This window comes from Ahaetulla prasina, chromosome 2, assembly GCF_028640845.1.
Source record: "Ahaetulla prasina isolate Xishuangbanna chromosome 2, ASM2864084v1, whole genome shotgun sequence".
In the NCBI taxonomy this organism is placed as follows: Eukaryota; Metazoa; Chordata; class Lepidosauria; order Squamata; family Colubridae; genus Ahaetulla; species Ahaetulla prasina.
This window is the reverse complement of record NC_080540.1, coordinates 129,093,026-129,113,254: the sequence shown is the minus strand read 5'-3', so window position 1 is coordinate 129,113,254 and position 20,229 is coordinate 129,093,026. Positions and strand designations below refer to the sequence as shown.

The 20,229-nt window shown below is 42.5% G+C and overlaps 1 protein-coding gene across 1 annotated transcript; it reads left to right on the top strand.

Annotated features, from left to right (window-relative positions):
- The first annotated feature begins 2,061 nt into the window (after positions 1–2,061).
- On the top strand, positions 2,062–19,459 carry ZACN (zinc activated ion channel). The gene is made up of 9 exons (XM_058167908.1): positions 2,062–2,077; positions 2,976–3,136; positions 4,205–4,249; positions 6,593–6,699; positions 8,642–8,916; positions 10,061–10,185; positions 10,585–10,789; positions 18,342–18,524; positions 19,257–19,459. Exons 1-9 carry the CDS (start codon positions 2,062–2,064, stop codon positions 19,457–19,459), a joined length of 1,320 nt encoding a protein of 439 aa, XP_058023891.1.
- The last annotated feature ends 770 nt before the right edge of the window (positions 19,460–20,229 follow it).

Here is a 20,229-nt window from a genome sequence, read left to right as displayed (position 1 = left end):
TTCATCACTGGAGGTTTTTTGAGAAGAGACTGGACAGCCACTTGTCTGAAATAGTATAGGGTCTCCTACTTGATCACGGGGTCGGAGTGGAAGACCTCCAAGGTCTCTTCCAGTTCTATTCTGATTGATTGGTAGCCTGTCCAGATGGCAGAAGGTTGTACTCAGTGGTGAAATCTGAACCCGTTTACTACCGGTTCGGTGGCTGCGCATGCGCTCGGCATGCCAAACGCGTGCTGTGCACACACACAATGTACACCAAAAGGAGGCATGGGAAAAAAGGTAAGAACAACAGCGGGCGGGGCGTGTGTGTGATCAGCTGTGGGTGAATAGGTAGTAAAAATGCTTTTAAAAGGTTAAAAAAAAGGCTCCGATGATCACAGTTGTGGCACACGATCGTCAGAACCTTTTTTTAACCTCTTAAAGCATTTTTACTACCTATTCACCCAAATAGATTGTTAAAAAATGCTTTTAAAAGTAAAAAAAAAGGCTCTGATGATCGCGCAGCTCAGCTGTGATCATCAGAGCCTTTTTTTTAACCTTTTAAAAGCATTTTTTACAACTTATTCCTACCATTGGGGCAGGAAAAGCAACTGAGCCGGAAAGAAGAGACAAGCAGGTGACTAGGCGATTGGGTGGGCATGGGTGGGGGTGGGGACAGGGATTTTTGCTACCGGTTCTCCGAACTATCCGCTGCCATTGCTACCAGATCAATTGATCTGGTCCGAACCGGGAGCATTTCACCCTGGTTGTACTGGGCAAGGATGGTCCATGAGAAGTTAATACTCTGTATACTATTCATGTTGTCTTGTATTTTCTGTTATGGATTGCACCAGTAGAGGCTAAACCAATTTTGTTGTATACATGATGTACAATGACAATAAAGGTTATTATTATCATCATCATCATCATTATCTAAAAAACAGCTATAAATAACAAATAAGGTGGTGTGGGGCATGAACTTTGCAATGCGACAATAGATTTACAGTAAAATACCCATGTACTTTTATGTAAAGTGGTTCAAATTTGAAATGTTTTGCACACATTTAGGAAGCGCTCTTTGTTATGAGTAGGAAGGCATGGAACATATTGAGCATTTGATTATACTATATTCTTATGAGATTGTTTATATCTCAGGTTTTATTTTATAAAGGAGGGAAAATTTTATGATTGCTTGCTGTGTTTTCCAATATATTGATTAAAACATCTATGTTTTATGCATATTTTCTTTCGTTTTTTTCCCTTTAGCTCTCTTCATAGACTTTTATAGCTAATTACTGAGTGCTTTATTTGTCTGCTAAATAATTTTTTCTTATAAGCGTTCCTGATAACTCACTGGATACTTTTTAAGTATTTCATTCTTCTACATATGCTATTTTATATTATTAATTTAAGATTTAAAATTGGTCCTGTAATATGAAATGTTATTTTCAATATAGTTTTTAATAGAAAGGCAATGATAATCTAATCATTAATTACAAAAAAAAACACAGAATAAATTGTAATGCTGATCTGTGAATCTCCATGTTACTAGGACATTCGGCAATATACTTATTTTCTACCATCAGTAAAAAACAATTCGCGAGACTATCTTAGGCCAATTGCATATACAGGTATAATATGGGTATTATAATCATATTATTATGATCCTTATTATGTATAGCATACCTTTACATGCTAGGAATGCCATAGAGAAGAATTATCCAAATTTCCTGAAATATCTATGAATTCATATTAATTTTACAACATCCATTCCTAACCTGGTGCTTTCAAGATCTACTGGACTACAATTCTCATAATCCCGAATGAAATCAGTAACCATTTTACATCAAGATCTGGAATTACATTAAAGCCTTTTCTCCTGGCAAAAAAGAAATGAAGAGAGCAAGAATCAACATGACTTATCTTTTTCTATTGCTAGGTAGGGTACATCTTTACTTTTTTTTGAAAATATGTTCAGAGTGATAAGTTTCTGTTTTCTTGTCCATTGATATAACTTATAGGTATATGCAAAATTTAGCCTTGGAAATGGCCAATAAAAATGATCTCATTTGGGCCTAGATAATGGCTTTCCTTACATGTGAGTAAAAGAAAATGTGGAGGAGATTCTACAGAAAGCCCAGAGTTTACGATTACTTGTGGTTTGACGAATTGGAATCAGCATTTATTCTTTCTCTTGATGAAGAGTTATTGAGGTCAAGGGGTGGGAGGGAGAACATCTCTGATGAGGATGAACCCCCTAACGGATCCTAAACAGTTCATTTGATGTCAGTGATAGTTCTGATAATCAAGGTAGAGACAAAGAACTCAAATGCCCTACCCTCCTCTGTAGCAGCTGACCAGGATGATTATTAATTGATTGATTTCACAATTTCATGATTGCTGCCTTTATTATTTTATAATTAACTCAAGGTGACCGTCATACTTAATGCTCCTCTCTCCTCCTGTTTTCTTCAGAGCAACAACACTGTGTGGTAGGTTGGACTGAGAGAGAGAGAGTGACTGGCCCAATGTTACCTAGATCAGCTGTCCCCAGTCTTTTTGGCAGAAGGGATTGGTTTCATAAAAGACAATTTTTCCATTGGGGGGGGGATGGTTTCGATTTCACTCATTCGCTCCCTGCTCACCTCCAACTGTGCGGTCTGGTTTCTAACAGGCCCTGGGTCAGGATTGGTCCATGGCCCGGGGATTGGGGACCCCTGACCTAGATGACTGTCACGCCTGAGGCAGGAATAGAATTCATAGTTTGTTTCTTTCTAGCCTGATTCATTAACCACTAGACCAAACTGGCTCTTGAATTTTACTTAGGTGCTAAGGTGACCACCATCCTCTACTATACTTGGTTTAGAGATGGGATTTAATGAGAACTAAACATGAGCATCTTTCTCAGTTTCAGCACAAATGTTGGCGTTGATTTGAGCTGCAGCATACTGTGAGAATCTTTGATCTAAAATGGGAACTTTGTGCTTTGCTTCTAGCAACCTCTCTTCAGATAACCTGGCAAGATTCTTCTGCCTCTTTGGAAGAAAAACTATTTATATCACTATTTGGTACAAATGCTGTATATCAGACCCACAAAACTGGAAATGGCCCCCTTTTAGTGAACATCACAGTGATCATGTCTAATGTGCTAAATGTGGTATGTATGGTAAAATCTAAATATTTGTAAATTGTCATTAACTAAGCACTCTGCTTCAAAAGAAAATAGGGGCTTACTATGGATTTAAATTGCTCCTAGTTCCAATGGGGAATTAAAGAGTGTTTTTTGGTGTGTGTGTATCTCTGTATGTATGTCTGGGTCTGTCTGTCTGTCTTTCTGTCTGTCTGTCTGTCTGTCTCTCTCTCTCTCTCTCTCCCTCCCTCCCTGAGAGACAAAGGGAGAAGCGGTAACAGCTAAAACATTATGAGAGACTGTCAGTTCATTGATTTCATAAATCACAACCATGTAATACTTTTATTGATCTATGCTGAGACTCCTAGCACAATCAACTTGGTGATGTCAATATTATAACTTGCAAAAAGCATAAATAAATCATTAAAGGAAGGTTTTACTGTCTTCAGGCTGGGTGGTAGGTATGGAGTTTGCACTTTGTACCCAGTTCCCTGAAGTTTCTCTGCTTCCTCAGCTGTGAAGTCACAGAGAGCCCTTCATCCGATTCTATAAAGAGAGAAGCTAATACCATTTCCCTTCCTGCATTCCCTAGATTTTGCAATATTGTTTTCACAGTGAAAGATGACCTGTGAGAATTGGTGGCAAGGAATACATTCGGAAGAAATGTAAGGGAACATCTTGGACACTTGAATGAGCTGCAGAAGTGCAGCTGAGGTTCCAAAAAATTGAATAATTCCAGTAATTTCGTAGAGTTCAAAGGAAAGTGGCTTTTCTTGCTTTGAGCAAGTGCTGAGGGAAGAAAGCAGCTAGATAGGCAATGAACTCTGTGCTAGTATTACAAAAATTGTCAACAAATAACAGTATTCTGCCTGTAGGATAAAAATCATATCTGAACAACACAATACCTTGGCCAATATTTAAAATAATAGTTTTTTCTTTTCTTTTTGGAAAAGAATTTGAAAATTATTCCTTTCCATTCTGTTCCATTCTATTCAATTCCATTCTGCATTTTATTATGGATTTTCCAATAAGAAAATTCAATGTGTTTGTATAAACAAATGGAAGGAAAATGACCGTGAATTATTCTTCCACTAGGACATCTTGAAATACACCATCACATCTGTTCTGGTCCTAAATCAGGTAATGCTTAATTTTTTTAAAAAAATGCAGTAATTGGGAAGAGAGACAAGGAAGGCCTAAAGCAGTGTGTGCAACAGGAAAATCCAATTTTTGTTTAAAAACCATAAAATGTTGGTTTCAAATTATTAATTTTAATATGACAAAAAGGGGGAAATTACACCAAGCATGATAAACTATATTCATTGCATGTCAATTACATTTAGATTACACCCTCTCCTCATTTAGCAACTGTTTTATTCTCACAATTAGCTCATTAAGTGAAATGGTCATTAATTGAACCCATGACTGAGAGGGAAAGAGATCCCTAGATGCTGCTGTCTAATTCAGATACAGTTTTCTGGTACAGTTATGCCAGTGTTGCCTTCACTACAGCATGCATTGTTGTCAGACACACAAAATTTGATTGTGTTAAATTTATATTGATTGACAAAGAAATAAAGGGAGACTAGTATAGACTTTCAAGCTATTTAGCACTCATCAACTAGCCATACCCTTCTGGGATTTGAACCCAGGCTGCTTACATATTAAGTAAATATATTAACCTCTAAGCCATGGGTTCTCCTTCCTCTGTCAGCTATACCAAGGGAGAATTTAAGTGTTTTTTTATCAGGGCAACCTGGTCTACCCAGATATGGGATGGAGCATACTGCTTCCGCTTGCGAAGGCTTCTGGACTGGGGCTGAAAGGCGAAAGCGGAAGCAGTATACTCCATCCCATATCTGGGTAGACCAGGTTGCCCTGATAAAAAACACAAAATTTGATCATAAGTTTCTACATGGGTCACATCTATTTTTTTTATTATTGTTGTATTTACAAATGGTTGCTTATCAAGGTAGCTTCTAAATGAGGAGTGGATGCAAGGGAAACATTTTTTTTGTCCTGACTCCACCCACTTCTTTATTTTGGAATCATTTTTTGTGTCCAGTCCTTGGCATAGCATTCGTAACCCATAGGCAACCCTGAACTTGAAAATGTTATACAAGTGGGCTGTGAACAAAAGATAAGAACATTCTAATCCAGGTGTGTCAAACTCAATTTCATTGAGGGCCATATCAGGGTTGTGTTTGACCTCGGGGAACTGGGGTGGATGTGGCCAGGGTAGGCGTGGCCAGTTTGACATCCATCGTGTCAGGGGCATCTGTGGTAGCACCAAGCGCTCTTCCAGCAAAAACAGGCCCCTGAGCTCCGTTTTCACTGGCAGAGGGTTGCAGGAGGCCATGGCAGCCAAAAATGGAACTCGGGAGCCCGTTTTCACTGGCAGAAGCACTGTGGGCCAGTCCTTCACTGTTTCCAGGGTGGCCCCATGGGCCAGATCTAAGTACCCCACGGGCCAGATCTGGCCCCCAGGGCCTTGAATTTGACACCCCTGTTTTGACATCCTACTTCTCTCTTCTTACATCCTGATAAATATGTGCAAATTGCAATGGAATGTAAGATATAAAGAAAAGAGTAAATGAAGGTCTATAAACCATTTGTGATAAATTTTATATGTATCTAATATTAAGTGCGAAGAGCACATTTTCCTGCAGTATACAGTTTTTAGTCCGAAATTACACCATAATTATGCATAATTCAAATGCATAATTTGAAAAGTAACTACATTCTGATTTGTGTAGCCTGGAAAGTATAGCCTAGAAACTGTGCATTAAATGTTTGTTTATTTGTTTGTTTGTTTATTTTGGTACATCCCATGCAGTTTTTTCCAGTATCCATCTCTAGGTGAATTCATTCCTTTCTAATCATCGGATAGTTAACTTTCTTAAAATCTAATCCTCAAACAGCTCATGTATTAGAAACACTGTCGACTTTCCTTCTCCTTCAGAGTATATTGCAAACATATTGGCTCAATTATAACTTATTTTCCCCTGGGGTATTCTGGGAGCTGTACTTTGGGCAGAGAAAATTGGCAGAAAACTCATTATGGAAAAATCTTAGGCACACAAATCACTGGCCATGGGAAATGGGAGAAGTAACTATGGTAACTGTGCTTGCCTAAAATTCCTAGGCAATATCTATCATGCATTTAGACGTCCGCTTTTCCTTCTCTTAACACTAACTTCCTCCTAACACCCATGAAAAGATTGTCCATGATTGTTTATCCAGCATACATCACTAACTCAAAAGGGAACTCTCATTGCCCATAAAAATTGATCCCCATTCACACCTTCAACCTTTAATCCTAATCATGGGCCTAACTTCAGCATAATGCCTATATACTCATTTTCCCTAATGTCTGCAGGATGGCCAAGCTGGAAAATGGTGGCTTAAATGTTAACACCATCAGTGCTGGGAATGGGAAATGTGAGAATGAAGACTAATATTTTCTCTTAATGAATCTTTCAGTCATGGTATAATGAAAGACTGGCTTGGGATGAGGAGGAATTCCCCTTCAGCACTGTCACTGTGCCTTGGGATTCAGTCTGGACTCCATCCTATATGGTTCAAGAAGCGTAAGTAGCATTAAAGTAAGAGTGTCCATAATAAGACACATTGGAATAATGATGCCCACATGACGCAGACATGAGACACATCTATTTCAACACTCTACCTGTAAAAGAGCCAGTTGATGGTAGTGTAGCTAATAGTATAACCTATTCCTCAGCAGTTGATCACAAGACCCATGTGTCTGATCTTTTAGCAAAGTTGACATCATCCAATCCAATCTCACCTTTATATTTGTATAGGATAGTATACTTCCTCACTTTCTCTCCTAACTTTTAATGGATAGACTTTTAATACAAGACTCATTGAGAGACAAAATAAACTAATTAATTTTAGGGAAGAAAAGACTTTAGAGTTTATTTGCAAAACTAAGAGTAATGAGCATGATTGTTTTTATTATACTTTATTACAACCGAATGTTAGATTTAGTTGGGAGTCAAGAAGCTCACATTTGAATCTGCCAGTAGATACCATTGAATAGTTCATAAAGGAAAACACATGTATAGTTCATAAAGGAAAACACAACTATAGTGGCACAATCTGGCACAGGTTTCCTGAAGACTAAAATCAGGAATCTATTCAATATTCTTGTGGAAACATTACCACTCAGCTGTCATTTGCAATAAAGGACGGTGCTTCCTATAGGTCTCTGTCTGGATTAAAATGTATTAAGAAGATTTTGAACAGCCCTGTGGATTTCCTCTGGATCAGAAGGGCACTCTGTATCTATTCCTCCTAACATAGCTATTTCCCCTCTTTTCAAAATAACAGGGGACTATGCAAGACTTAAATAACTTGTAATTCTTTGTAACTGTTCTGTCGCAGAGAAATACATAGTATGCACAGAGCAGACTATGACCAAATTACATTAAGAGCTTATTCCAGTACCTATTTCAGTTTCAGTTACACAGGACTTTCAGACACATTCAGGTGGTATACTTTTCTGGGAAGCAACACAAAGATAGAGGTAATCCTCAGGTTACAACCAATTGTTCAGAGACTATTCAGATATATAATGGTGCTGAACAAGGGCTCCTCAGAGTTCTGGACATTGTAGTGTCCCTGCAGCCACATTTCTGATGTTTCTTACCAAGTTCCCACAAGCAATGGGGAAGCTGGTAGGAAGTCAGAAATCATGATCACTTGAGTTCCTTGTTTAATGACCCATGTGGTCCTTGTTTAATATCAACCATGTCTAAATGGCACAATCAACATGATGTTGCATTTTATGACCACTTTGCTTAAGAACAGAGTTTCTGGTCCCAATTGCTGTTGTAACCTGAGAACTATCTCTAGATTGCCATTGGCTTATTTCAACAATCCTTTGAGGTGGGTTGGGCTAAGAGAGAACAATTTGCCCAAAGCCAGAGAGCTTTCATGGCTAAGGCAGAATTAGAACACCTGATCTCCAGGTTTCTAGCCTGGTACCTTAACCAATAGACCAAACTGGTTTCCATATGTCATATAGAACCAGTTAGAACAATTAATCAGTGGAACAATTGCCTCCAGAAGTTGTGAATGCTCCAACACTGGAAGTTTTTAAGAAGAGATTGGACAACCATTTCTCTGAGTGGTTTCCTGTCTAAGCAGGGGGTTGGACTAGAAGATCTCCAAGGTGCCTTCTAACTCTGTTATTCTATTCTATTCTATTCTATTCTATTCTATTCTATTCTATTCTATTCTATTCTATTCTATTCTATTCTATTCTATTCTAGCCTAGCCTAGCCTAGCCTAGCCTAGCCTAGCCTAGCCTAGCCTAGCCTAGCCTATTTTTTCTATATAATCTCAGCCTTTCTACAGTAAACAATGGTAGTTTGAGAATTTTGATAAGAAAATAAGTGCACTTTTTCTCATTTGAAAGTGAGAAATTGTTTCTCAACATTCTAGAAGATAACAAAATTGTGAAAAGCAACATTCGCTTTTGCTCATGTTACATTTCTTTAATTAAAGGTTTGATGTAATATGGAGAGTGGGATCCCCTAATGTGATACTTCACAGTGATGGGAAAACAGAATTTCAACTTCCTCTTCACATTGACAGCAACTGCAACTTTGACCTCTTCTATTACCCATTTGATAGCAGCAAGTGCTTTTTGAGCTTTATCTCACTGGACAGCAAAGGTAGGCAGAAGTCTGCATACATAAATAATATAAAAAATTGGTTGTCATGTACTGTACAGAACTCCATTCAAACCTCAAGTCAAATAATCTATACCAATAGCAATAGCACTTAGACTTATATACTGCTTTATAGTGCTTTACAGCCAACTTTACAGAGTCAGTCTATTGCCCCCAACAATCTGGGTTCTCATTTTACTCACCTCAGAAGGATGGAAGACTCAACCTTGAGCCTGGTGAGATTTGAACTGCCAAATTGCAGTCAGCCGGCAGTCAGCAGAAGTAGCCTGCAGTACTACACTCTAACCACTGTGCCACAGTGGCTCATATAGTCTCTTCTTAAGTAAATTTTGGATATAGTTAACAAGGTCCTTTGCAGACTGCATGTTTTATTTCTGCTGGCACCGCACATAGTTCTAATTAAGTTTTTATGAATGGTAGTTGTTGATTTGGGTAAATGTGATGTGGCTGGTTATGAAGGCACAATGTATCCCTATGGATAACATTGATAGAATTATTCATGAGACATCCTGCTTAATATTGCCAATCACCGCTGAATTTAAAAATGGGGGATGATAAACATTGCTTGGTCAGTTTGCATAGCTTCTACATTCAAATATATAATTTTAATATGTAATATTAAAGTAACATTTACTTATACAAAAATTGGAATACATAAGCCAGTGAATTAAAATCATCTGACATTGTCTACTAATGTGCCATTAGGCACATTGTCAACATAATTTATGTGGAGCTGCTGTACAAACAGTCCAGTTCCTATTATCAGTTTATGCACAATCTCCATTGACCGATATTGAGCACAAGGTTTATATTCAGGCAAGAAGATAGCTAGAAAGAGTTGAATCTCTTGACCCATAACCTTTGTAACTTGCTCAGCGCATCTATATATAATATATCTGTTCTTAATGAAAGCAAAAACATTAGACAAAAAAAAAGGCATCAGAGAAAACTTTAAGGGAAGAGGTTGGCATCAGACTTCAGTTGCTAAGTTGTAGTAATTCCAAGTCTCAGTATTTAGTAGTAGCAACTCTGCTCTTCTAAACAATAACCATTTATTCTAACTTCTGCTATTACTCGTCCCTTTTCTCATCTATGTCATTTCTTTTCCCAGATGGCTTCTAATATGGTTGAATCATATATGTAGTTTGTCTTAATAGATTCTATATCAGCGTTTTTACTTACGATGAATAAGATTGTGATTTTTCAAATTCTTTTAAATTATTCTTTCAAGTTGGTGAGCTGGAATTCAGCACCTCCATTAAAAATGAAATTCTGAATTTAAAGCGTGAATATCTCATCACAAGCGTGAACATTACAAGCCAAAAGAATAGGGCCCAGCCTTATTTTGCGGTCATGGTAAGAATATCACTTGCATTGTCATTTTTTAAAAGTTATCTTAGTGGCATCTCAATCAGGCCCTATTTTTCTAGCTGACTGGACTGATGATGCATATAGATGTTCTGCCTGCCTTTGAAATGGATATTAACAATGGGAAGATTTCTTGGAAATCTCCCTCCCTCCCACCCTCATAAAACTAGAAACATTATAGTTGGGTGGGTTCATTTCATTAAAAAAATAATAATCCATGATTTACAGCCATAGTGGCTGAATTCGAATGCTGTGGTTAACCAAAGCAAACAAACCATATTTAGGCTTAGCACTGTGCTTTATCAATGCCCAACAAATGCACTTCTGGTGAAACTTGATTTATTTCTTCCTTTTACCGTGACTTTCCATGTCTGGATTCTTTTTCAGATAAATCTAAAAAACACAGGACTACGAGTACTGCTTTCCTCAATATTGCCAAGCCTTGCAGTTGAGATAGCGGATCTCTGTGGCTTCTTTATCCGTCTCCAAGACAGATTGTCATACATGATCACTTTGCTTTTGGCATATCTAGTCTTCTATTCTTCTTTTATTGGTTCCCTGCCAGAATCATCCTCCTGTAATCCTCTGCTCAGTAAGTTGTACAAGCAAAAAAATGTCAAGCAGCAAGTCACCCAAATGGAAAGTTTTGTCCACTTTATCTAATAAGATTAAAATAACATCCAGAAAAAATATTCCTCTAAAGATAAGATTATAATTAATGATAACGGCAACACCTTTTTAGGGAAGGTGGTAATAAGGTGGTTGCTTGGCAGTTTCAGAAGGGTTTGGATCAGGGGTGAAATGCTCCCGGATCGGACCGGCTCGCACGATCCGGTAGTGATGGCAGTTGCTGGTTCGGAGGACCGGTAGCAAAAATCCCTGGCCCCGCCCCCTGCCTCTGCTGAGCTGCACCATCAGCAGAGGTTTTTGGTTTTTTTTACTTTTAAAAGCCGGTTTTGCGTCAGTGAAACATGCCTTTAAAAGTAAAAAAAAACGTTTGAGGATCCCGCCCCTCAGCTGAGATCGGCAGAGACTTTAAACTTTTTTTTTAAAAAAATTAAAGTCTCCTCTGACAATCTCACCTGAGTTCCTCATCAGCAGAACCTTACTTGTACTTTTATTTGTAGAAAATATGTTTTCTACAAGTAAGAGTAGAGATTCTAAGGCACTTACCTGATTACTGATGAACGCATGGCTCTTTTTCCAGCCCGAAAGTAGTTTCACTTTCAGCCAGACAGAATCAATCGCTTAGCTAATCTATTTCCTCGGTGATCAACTGGCTGGCTTTGCTGGCTGAGGAACTCTGGGATTTGAAGTCCGCAATAAAAAGAAGAACTGGCCGCCGGGGGTGTAGAGAGTTCTTTGCCGGCTTTTGCTGCTGGTTTGGGCGGCGGGTGGTGTTCAGCTGATTATCATCTGCAGCGGCGGTGGTGCTTCCTTTGATGTTGGCGCCGCTGGGGGAGCTTCCCTTCTCTTCCCTTCCTATGGAGACCACCTTCAGCCGAAGATGGGGTCTTTGGCCCCCGAGGAAAATAGCTGGCTAAAGTGGATGGAGCTCCTCGCTGGATTTGGGCATCAGTCAGCATTTTTAGCTGCTTTTCAATGGCAGCAGCAGCGGCAGCGGCAGCGGCAGTGGCAGCGGCATTTCTTTGAGGTGGATGTTGTCTGGTCGAACTTCCCTTCCCCACAGAGACCATCTTTGGCCGAGGAGAACTGGCCGGTTGGGGTAAGGCTGAGCTCTGGCGCTGGCTTTGCTTGCTCGATCTGGGGCAGCGGCGGTGGTTGTCTATCTGCCGCTTCAGAGGTGCCTGTTGATGGTGACGGTGAGGCCTTTATGGCGGCGGTGGCGACGTTGACGACAGCGATGGCGGCAATGCTGATGCCACCCCCTTCCCCAGGGATCCTTGGCACCACTGGGAGTTCCCCTGGAGTTTTTGTGATTGCCGTTACCACTGAGATGGCGATGTCGGCGGCAATGACTGTGGTGCCTTTTATGGTGGCGGCGTTGGCAGCTGTGGTCGTTGTCCTTTTGGGTGGTGGCGTTGGTCCCGGGGTTTGACTGACTGACTGGACCGGGTAAAGACAATGGTGACGTTGTGGTAGGGGGCCTGGATAGCGGTTGACGTTGTTCTGCAACGATGACGGCAACAGGGTCCTATCATCCTGCATCAATATTTTCATCTAATGACATTGCTTTGGCCGGAAGAGTTTTGAACCCCATTTACTGTCCGGAACGTTGGCTGTGACCATCTGACTGGCCAGATCAAGACTTTTACCATCTGCCATCCTCTATAAACTCCGAAAAGTACTCGCGATCGCAGCTTCTTGACCTGCGAGTTTCCCCCCTCTCGCAGACATGGCCCTCCATTCTATTGAGGGCCCACCTTGATGACGGATTTTGGAATCCCGAGAGGTGGCATGCTTCAAAGAGGAGGCTTAGGGGCTTTTTAACTTCATGTTTTAGTAATTTTTAAAATAATTTTAGGGGGAGGGGTGGGATGGCGAAGATAGGTTTATGGCTATCTTTTGGCTGTACACCGCCCTGAGTCCTTTGGGAGAAGGGCGGTATAAAAATTTAATAAATAATAATAATAATAATAATGGGGAGGCCTATCGGGGCCATTGCTAGATCCTGTGTCAGCTCGCGGCATAAACATCATCGATTCGGAGGTGGAAGAGGAGGCTAGAGCTCAAGGTTACGAGGGTGGTTTTATCTGCACGGTAAGTGGGAGGGGCAAGTATGGTGAACGCGGGGGCCCATATCAGGTTCGGGGAGTGCGCACTCGCTATTTACGAGCGATTGCGCACTCCGGTCCCCTGGCAGTTTCCCGTTTCCCGAGTGGCCTAAATCCCCAGAGGCTGGACCTTCGTCTGATGTTATGCAATGCCAGGTCTGTTGTAAATGGCATAGGGCCGGGTTACTTACGGGACCGTCTACTGCTACCGGATACCTCTCACCGGCCCGTGCGCTCTCACAGAGAGGGACTCCTCAGGGTGCCGTCAGCTAGACAGTGTCGTCTGGCGACGCCCAGGGGAAGGGCCTTCTCTGTGGGGGCTCCCACCCTCTGGAACGAACTCCCCCCAGGACTCCGTCAACTTCCAGACCTCCGAACCTTCCGTCGCGAGCTTAAAACACACCTATTTATCTGCGCGGGACTGGACTAGTTTTTAAATTTTTTAAATTTTATAGGGGTTTTAATTGGTTTTAATATTTATATTATTTTTAATAATTAGGCTTTTTGAATATGTTTCTTAATGGTTTTCTTAATTTGTATATATATGTTTTTTATCTGCCTGTGAACCGCCCTGAGTCCTTCGGGAGATAGGGCGGTATATAAATTTGAATAATAAATAAAAATAAATAAATAAATAAATAAAGCCCCCCTCATCTCTGATCTTATACAGGAGGGGGGCATGGACCTGATTGGCATTTCGGAGACCTGGTTGGGCACGGAAGGGGGGGTTCCCCTGGTAGAAATGTGCCCACCAGGTAGGGACGGGGGGATGGCGGTTGTTATCAACGAGAGTCTAGAACCGAGGGAGACCACTGTGCCACAGATAGCCGGATGCGAGTCCCTCCTTGTGAAGTGGGGCTGGGGGATGCATGTGGGTTTACTGATCACGTACCTGGCCCCTTGCTGCATGACAGAAGCCCTGCCCGAGCTGCTGGATGTGATCGCCGGGACGGTGGTGGAGACCCCCAAACTTATGGTCATGGGAGACTTCAATCTACCGTCGGCGGGGGTGGCATCCACATCAGTTTGGGAGTTCATGGCCTCCATGACGGCCTTGGACCTGACCCAGTTAGTTGACAGTCCCACTCACATCAGGGAAAACACTCTGGACTTGATTTTCGTCTCTGGCCAGTGGTTGAATGATCTGGAGTTAGGGGAGTTAGTTATTAGACCCTTGTCATGGTCAGATCATTCGCTCCTTCAGCTGGACTTTCGAACCATCGACCCCTGCCGCAGGGAGATGGAACCGACTCGTTGGTTCCGTCCCAGGCGCCTGATGGACCCTGAGAGGTTCCAGACGGAGCTCGGGCCATTCCCTGAGGATTTGGCCCACGACTCAGCTGGGGATCTAGTTGCCACCTGGGATGGGGCGGTGGCTGGTGCTCTAGACCAAGTTGTGCCTTTGCGGCCTCTGACCCGGTGCCGATCTCGTTTAGCCCCTTGGTACTCTGAGGGGCTGAGGGAGATGAAACGCTGGAGAAGACGCCTAGAGAGTATCTGGAGGTCCAGCCGCTTTGAATCTGACCAGATACTAGTTAGGTCTTACATTCGGACCTATCTAGTGGCAACGAGGGTGATGAAATGGGAATATTTTTCCACTCTCATTGCATCAGCAGATAACCGCCCAGCCGCCCTGTTTAGGGTGACCCGCTCGCTCCTTCAACAGGGAGCGGTGAATGATCCCTTACAGGGTCGAGCTGAGGAGTTTGGACAGAAGGGTTGGACACTGATTGGGTAGATCCAGGCGGGGTGGGAGAGGCAGGTCTTGGGGTTACTATCTGGGACGAGTTTGATTCTGTGGCTCCTGAGGACGTGGACAGGATACTGGGGGGACTGAATGCGACCACATATTTACTGGACCCGTGTCCCTCCTGGTTGGCACTGGCCACCCGGGAGGTGACACGAGGCTGGCTCCAGGGAATTGTGAACGCTTCTTTGATGGAGGGTGTTTTCCCTACTGCCTTGAAAGAGGCTACCCCTCCTCTAGAAGCCCTCCCTGGATCCAGCTATTTTAGGAAATTACCGTCCTGTCTCCAACCTTCGTTTTGTAGCGAAGGTTGTTGAGAGTGTGGTTGCACGGCAGTTGCCCCAGTACCTGGATGAAACCGTCTATCTAGATCCGTTCCAGTCCGGTTTCCGGCCTAGTTACAGCACGGAAACAGCCTTGGTCGCGTTGGTTGATGATCTCTGGAGGGCTCGGGACAGAGGTTGTTCCTCTGTCCTGGTCCTACTAGATCTCTCAGTGGCTTTTGATACTATCGACCATGGTATCCTGCTGCGCTGGCTCGGGGAACTTGGAGTGGGAGGCACCGTTCATAGGTGGTTCTCCTCCTACCTCTCCGGCCGGTCGCAGTGGTGTTGACAGGAGGGCAGAGATTGGCCCTGAGGCGCCTCTTATGTGGGGTACCACAAGGGTCGGTTCTCTCGCCTCTTCTGTTCAACATCTACATGAAGCCGCTGGGTGAGATCATCCGTGGTTTTGGGGTGAGTTGTCACCTATACGCTGATGATACTCAGCTGTATATTTCCACCCCTAACCACCCCAATGAGGCTGCTGAAGTGATGTCCCAGTGCCTGGAGGCCGTACGGATCTGGATGGGGAGAAACAGACTCAGATTCAATCCCACCAAGACCGAGTGGCTGTGGATGCCGGTGGCCCAGTACAGTCAGCTAGTTCCATCGCTGACCGTTGGGGGCGAGTCATTGGCTCCCATGGAAAGGACTCGCAATCTGGGCGTCCTCCTGGATGCACGGCTGTCTTTAGAAGAACATATGACGGCCGTCGCCAGGGGGGCTTTTTATCAGGTTTGCCTGATACGCCAGTTGCGTCCCTTTCTGGATCGGGCTTCCTTATGCACAGTCACCCATGCCCTTGTTACATCCCTCCTGGACTACTGCAACGCTCTCTACATGGGGCTCCCCTTGAAGGGGACCCGGAGGCTTCAACTGGTCCAGAATGCGGCTGCGCGGGTGATAGAGGGAGCACCTCGTGGCTCCCGTGTGACACCTCTCCTGCACAGTCTGCACTGGCTCCCAGTGATCTTCCGGGTCCAATTCAAAGTGCTTGTTGTCACCTTCAAAGCACTCCATGGCTTAGGACCGGGGTATCTACGGGACTGCCTACTGCCACCAGTAGCCTCACACTGACCAGTGCGCTCTCACAGAGAGGGTCTCCTCCGGATACCGTCAGCCAAACAATGTCGGCTGGCGACCTCCAGGGGGAGGGCCTTCTCTGTGGGGGCTCCCGCCCTCTGGAATGAGCTGCCTCCGGGGCTTCGTCAACTCCCCGACCTCCGGACTTTCCGCCGCGAGCTGAAGACGCTGTTGTTTCGACGTGCAGGACTAGCTTGAACATAGTTTTAATTTCAGGGTTTTAATCAAGGTTTTAAACGGGGTTTTAAATTGTATTTAAATTTTTAGGCCGTTATTGAATCAGTTTTTTATATAGTTTTTTAATTTGTATTGTATGTACTGTGTTTTTACTGGCTGTGAACCGCCCTGAGTCCTTCGGGAGAAGGGCGGTATACAAATATAATAAATAATAATAATAATAAAAAAGTTGTGTTGTGTTGTGTTGTGTGTGCGTAAAATGTGAAAGTTGATTTTTGGTACCTCTTATTGTTTTGTATACTTTGTTTATTATTTTTATTATTTATTGTTATTGGCCATGCCCACCCAGTCATCTGACCACCAAGCCACGCCCATCAATTAAGCCACGCCCACAGAACCGGTAGGGAAAATTTTTAGATTTCACCCCTGGTTTGGATGAAACAGATCATAATTCTGGATCTCTTTCTGTCAGGATTCAGGCCTGGTTATGGGATGGAAATGGCATTGCTCACACTTGTTGATGATGATTTCTGGCGACTAGTGCAGGATGCACTAGCAGGATGCAACTAGTGCAATCGCCCTTGCTCTCCTTGATCTTTCAGCAGCCTTGAATACCATTCACTGTGGCATCCTTTTGAGCCACTGTGGGGCCTGGTGCTGGGCAGCACAGTCTGCACTGGTGCAACTCTTTTCTCCAAGACACTGGTGCAACTCCTTTCTCCCCAGTAGGGAGTGAGAGATCCAGCCCATGACCGTTTTTCAGTGATGTGCTACAGGGCTTGGTACTCTTGCCACTCCTTTTCAACATCTACATGAAGCTGCTGGGTGCGATAATCTATCACCATGGATTGGAGTATCACAAGTATGCAGATGATATTCCACTTTATATCTCCATCTCTGGTAACTTTAAATCTCCATCCCTGGTGAGCCAAGTGATGCTGTTGCTGCTCTTTCATGTTGCCTGGAACTGTGGGGGGCCTGGATGGGGGACAACAGGCTTCAGCTGAACCCTTGGAAGACCCAATGGCTGTGGGTGCGTGGAGCTTCAAAATCCATGATTTTGACATCTTTAGTTCTGGAAGGGATGGCTCTACCCCAGGCAAATGTGGTATGCAACTTGGGAGCTTTCCTGGACTCACAGCTCCTGCTTGAAGAGCAGGTGGCAGTTTCAGCTAGTAGTCCTTTGGCACGACTTTAGGTTGTGCACCACTTCTGCACATACACCGAGACGTCCAGGTGGGTGGGGGGAGCCTCCCACCGCCACCGCTACTCGTTCGTTCAATCCGGGGTGAACTAATAGCAACCCACCACTGTGCTGCACCCATCCCCTTGACTGATCCTGTCAGTCAAGGAATTCCAACTGGTGGGGTCCAGGAGAAAGCCTTCTCTGCTAGGGCCTGGTTTTTTGGAATATCTTGCCCCCTAAAATGAGATTGTCTCCCACCCTCCTGACTACAAGAGCCTGAAGACCGGACTTTGTCAGATGGATTGAGGCCCCAATGGGGGAGAATCACATTGGAGATGGTTGATCGACTAATAGCAACTCCCACCTCATCCCCCTGTATGTGCTGGTACTTTCCTTGCCATCTCTTAGTTTTAATTATAATTTGTATTTTATTCTGCTTTTACCGTGATTTTACACATTTGTCAGTGGTGGTTTGCTCCGGATCGGGTGAATCGGTAGCAGCGGTGGCAACAGGGGGCTCTGCCCACCCACCCAGATGCTTTTGCACATGCTTCTGTGCCCACAAGTGGACTGGTAGCAGCAGGATTTGAAACCCACTACTATTTGTATATAGATATTTATTTTGATGTTGTAAGCTACCCAGAGTCACTTTGCAAGTGAGATGAATGGCAAACAAATTTCATAAATAAATAACTCCTACTACTCACCACACTTAACTGTAGTATAGTTCCAAGGAACCCTAACCCTAACCCTAACATTCATCCTAATCTGAATTTATAGATTAAGGAACTAGCCTAATTTCTGCACATACTTTTATCAGTAACATAAAGCAAAGGCTAAAGGGAACCATCAATAATGCCTTTAACTTCTTTCTTCTTCCAATAATGTCCCAGGTTATTACTACACTGGCCTTCTCATATTACTATTCCTTAGCACAACTGAAACTATTTTGGTGCAGAAGCTGGTCACTGATCATGCAAATCTTTCTCTGAATTTCGGATTTAAACCAAAAAAGAAGGGAACGTCTACTGCATCGAATGACCAATTAGAACAAGCAAAGGATCTTAAGACAAAAGGCAAGTAAATAAGTTATACGGGGGCGTGGGGGCAACTGTAACATTTCATAATTAAGCTTCAGCACAATGACATAAATCTTAGCAGTAATGAATGGTCTACCATCTAAAGACTTTTTAAAACCTGGAAGTTACCAGGATTTTTGATGCTGAAAGTAGTGCTCTTTTAATTATTTAAACTAAGAATCGGTTATTTTAATACTTGGTGCTTTAAAATTAAGCCATGAAGCTGTAGCTGATATAACAGGGCAGCAATAAGGGTAGATAGTCCATTCCTTTTCCTCAGACTTCACTATGATGATACAAGGCAGCAGGGTGCATCAGTAAAAGTAAGCGATGGTGACTCAGCTTGTACCCAGCCAATATGTTCCTTAAACTTCAGAGTAAGTGGGAGAGTCTCCCTAACCTAGTAAGAAAAAACAAAGAAAAGACATCTCTCACCAAGTGAATAACTCCTACACCAAGAATTTTGCAAAGCCAACTCTTTTTTTTTTTAATCTTTGTTACCGTTTATTGGACCAAAATGTCTAAGCTTTTAGATCTAAATATTGGAAATGACGTACAGTATAATGAAATGTATGTAACTTGTGTTTTAATTCTGTTCATCAAGTAGCAGTTGTATATTTCCCTCATGATCATTCAGAATATTTCAAATAACGTTTGACTGGATCTCAAATTCTGCTTCTTTGATTTTGAGCCGCAAATTCACCTGGTACCTTTTTTGCTTTTGTACAGCAGATTGTAGAACAGATGAAGGGTCACCACATCTCAAATCTATTTCTAGCACTTTGGACAGGCTCTTCTGCTTCATCTTCTTAGGCCTGGTTCTTCTGTTTCACCTCCTGTTAGCAGGGCTCTGGTATCTATGGAAATGTGCATCCAAGAAACCTCCTGAAGAAATTTATCTAGATGGAATCAAGTGGGACCATGGAGAATAACATGCTATTTATGCGAAGTATCCAGTTGAAATGTTTATATATCTATGTGTACACAATTTGCTTCTTTTAAATAAAAGATACCTTTTATTTTCCAATGGCTCACATCTGGTACACAGGTAGTCCTCGACTTAGGACAATTCAGCCCAATGAATGATGAGACATTTGTTAAGTGAGTTGTGCCCCATTTTATGACCTTTCTTCCCTTGGTTGTTAAATGAATCACTGCAGTTGTTAAGTGAGTAACATAATTGTTATATGAACCTGGATTTCCCATTAACTTTGCTCGTCAGGCAGTTGCAAAAGGGGATCACATGACCTTGGGATACAGCAACGGCCATAAGTATGAACCAGTTGCAAAGCATCTGAATGCTGATCACATGATCATTGGAATGCTGCAAAGGTCATAACTGTGAAAAACGATCGTAAGTCCCTTTTTTCAGTTGCCGTTGTAACTTTGAACGGTCACTAAATGAACTGTTGTAAATCAAGGATTACGTGTACTTTACAAGTTACTAACTATTTAAGCTAATTTAATAGATATTTGTACTCAGGAATACCAGTAACACATCCAAAGCACATTTGCTGCATCAAATCATTCTCAATATATTTTTTGAGTTAAAGTTAGATTGCTTTATGAACTAGTTATATTGTACTATTTTGATATGATGGGGACATTCTTCTCTCCCAGTTTGGAACTGGTATCCTGGTCATGTCTGTTAAAGAGCAAATGTTTCCCACATTTTTATCTCAGCAATATGTTAGATAAATTT

What these genes read in the sequence shown, in the direction of transcription:
- ZACN (XM_058167908.1), top strand. An exon ending in AGCCTTATTTTGCGGTCATG is followed by an intron (nt 10,186 to 10,584) that starts GTAAGAATATCA and finishes ATTCTTTTTCAG; the next exon opens with ATAAATCTAAAAAACACAGG. An exon ending in AAAGGATCTTAAGACAAAAG is followed by an intron (nt 18,525 to 19,256) that starts GCAAGTAAATAA and finishes GCTTTTGTACAG; the next exon opens with CAGATTGTAGAACAGATGAA.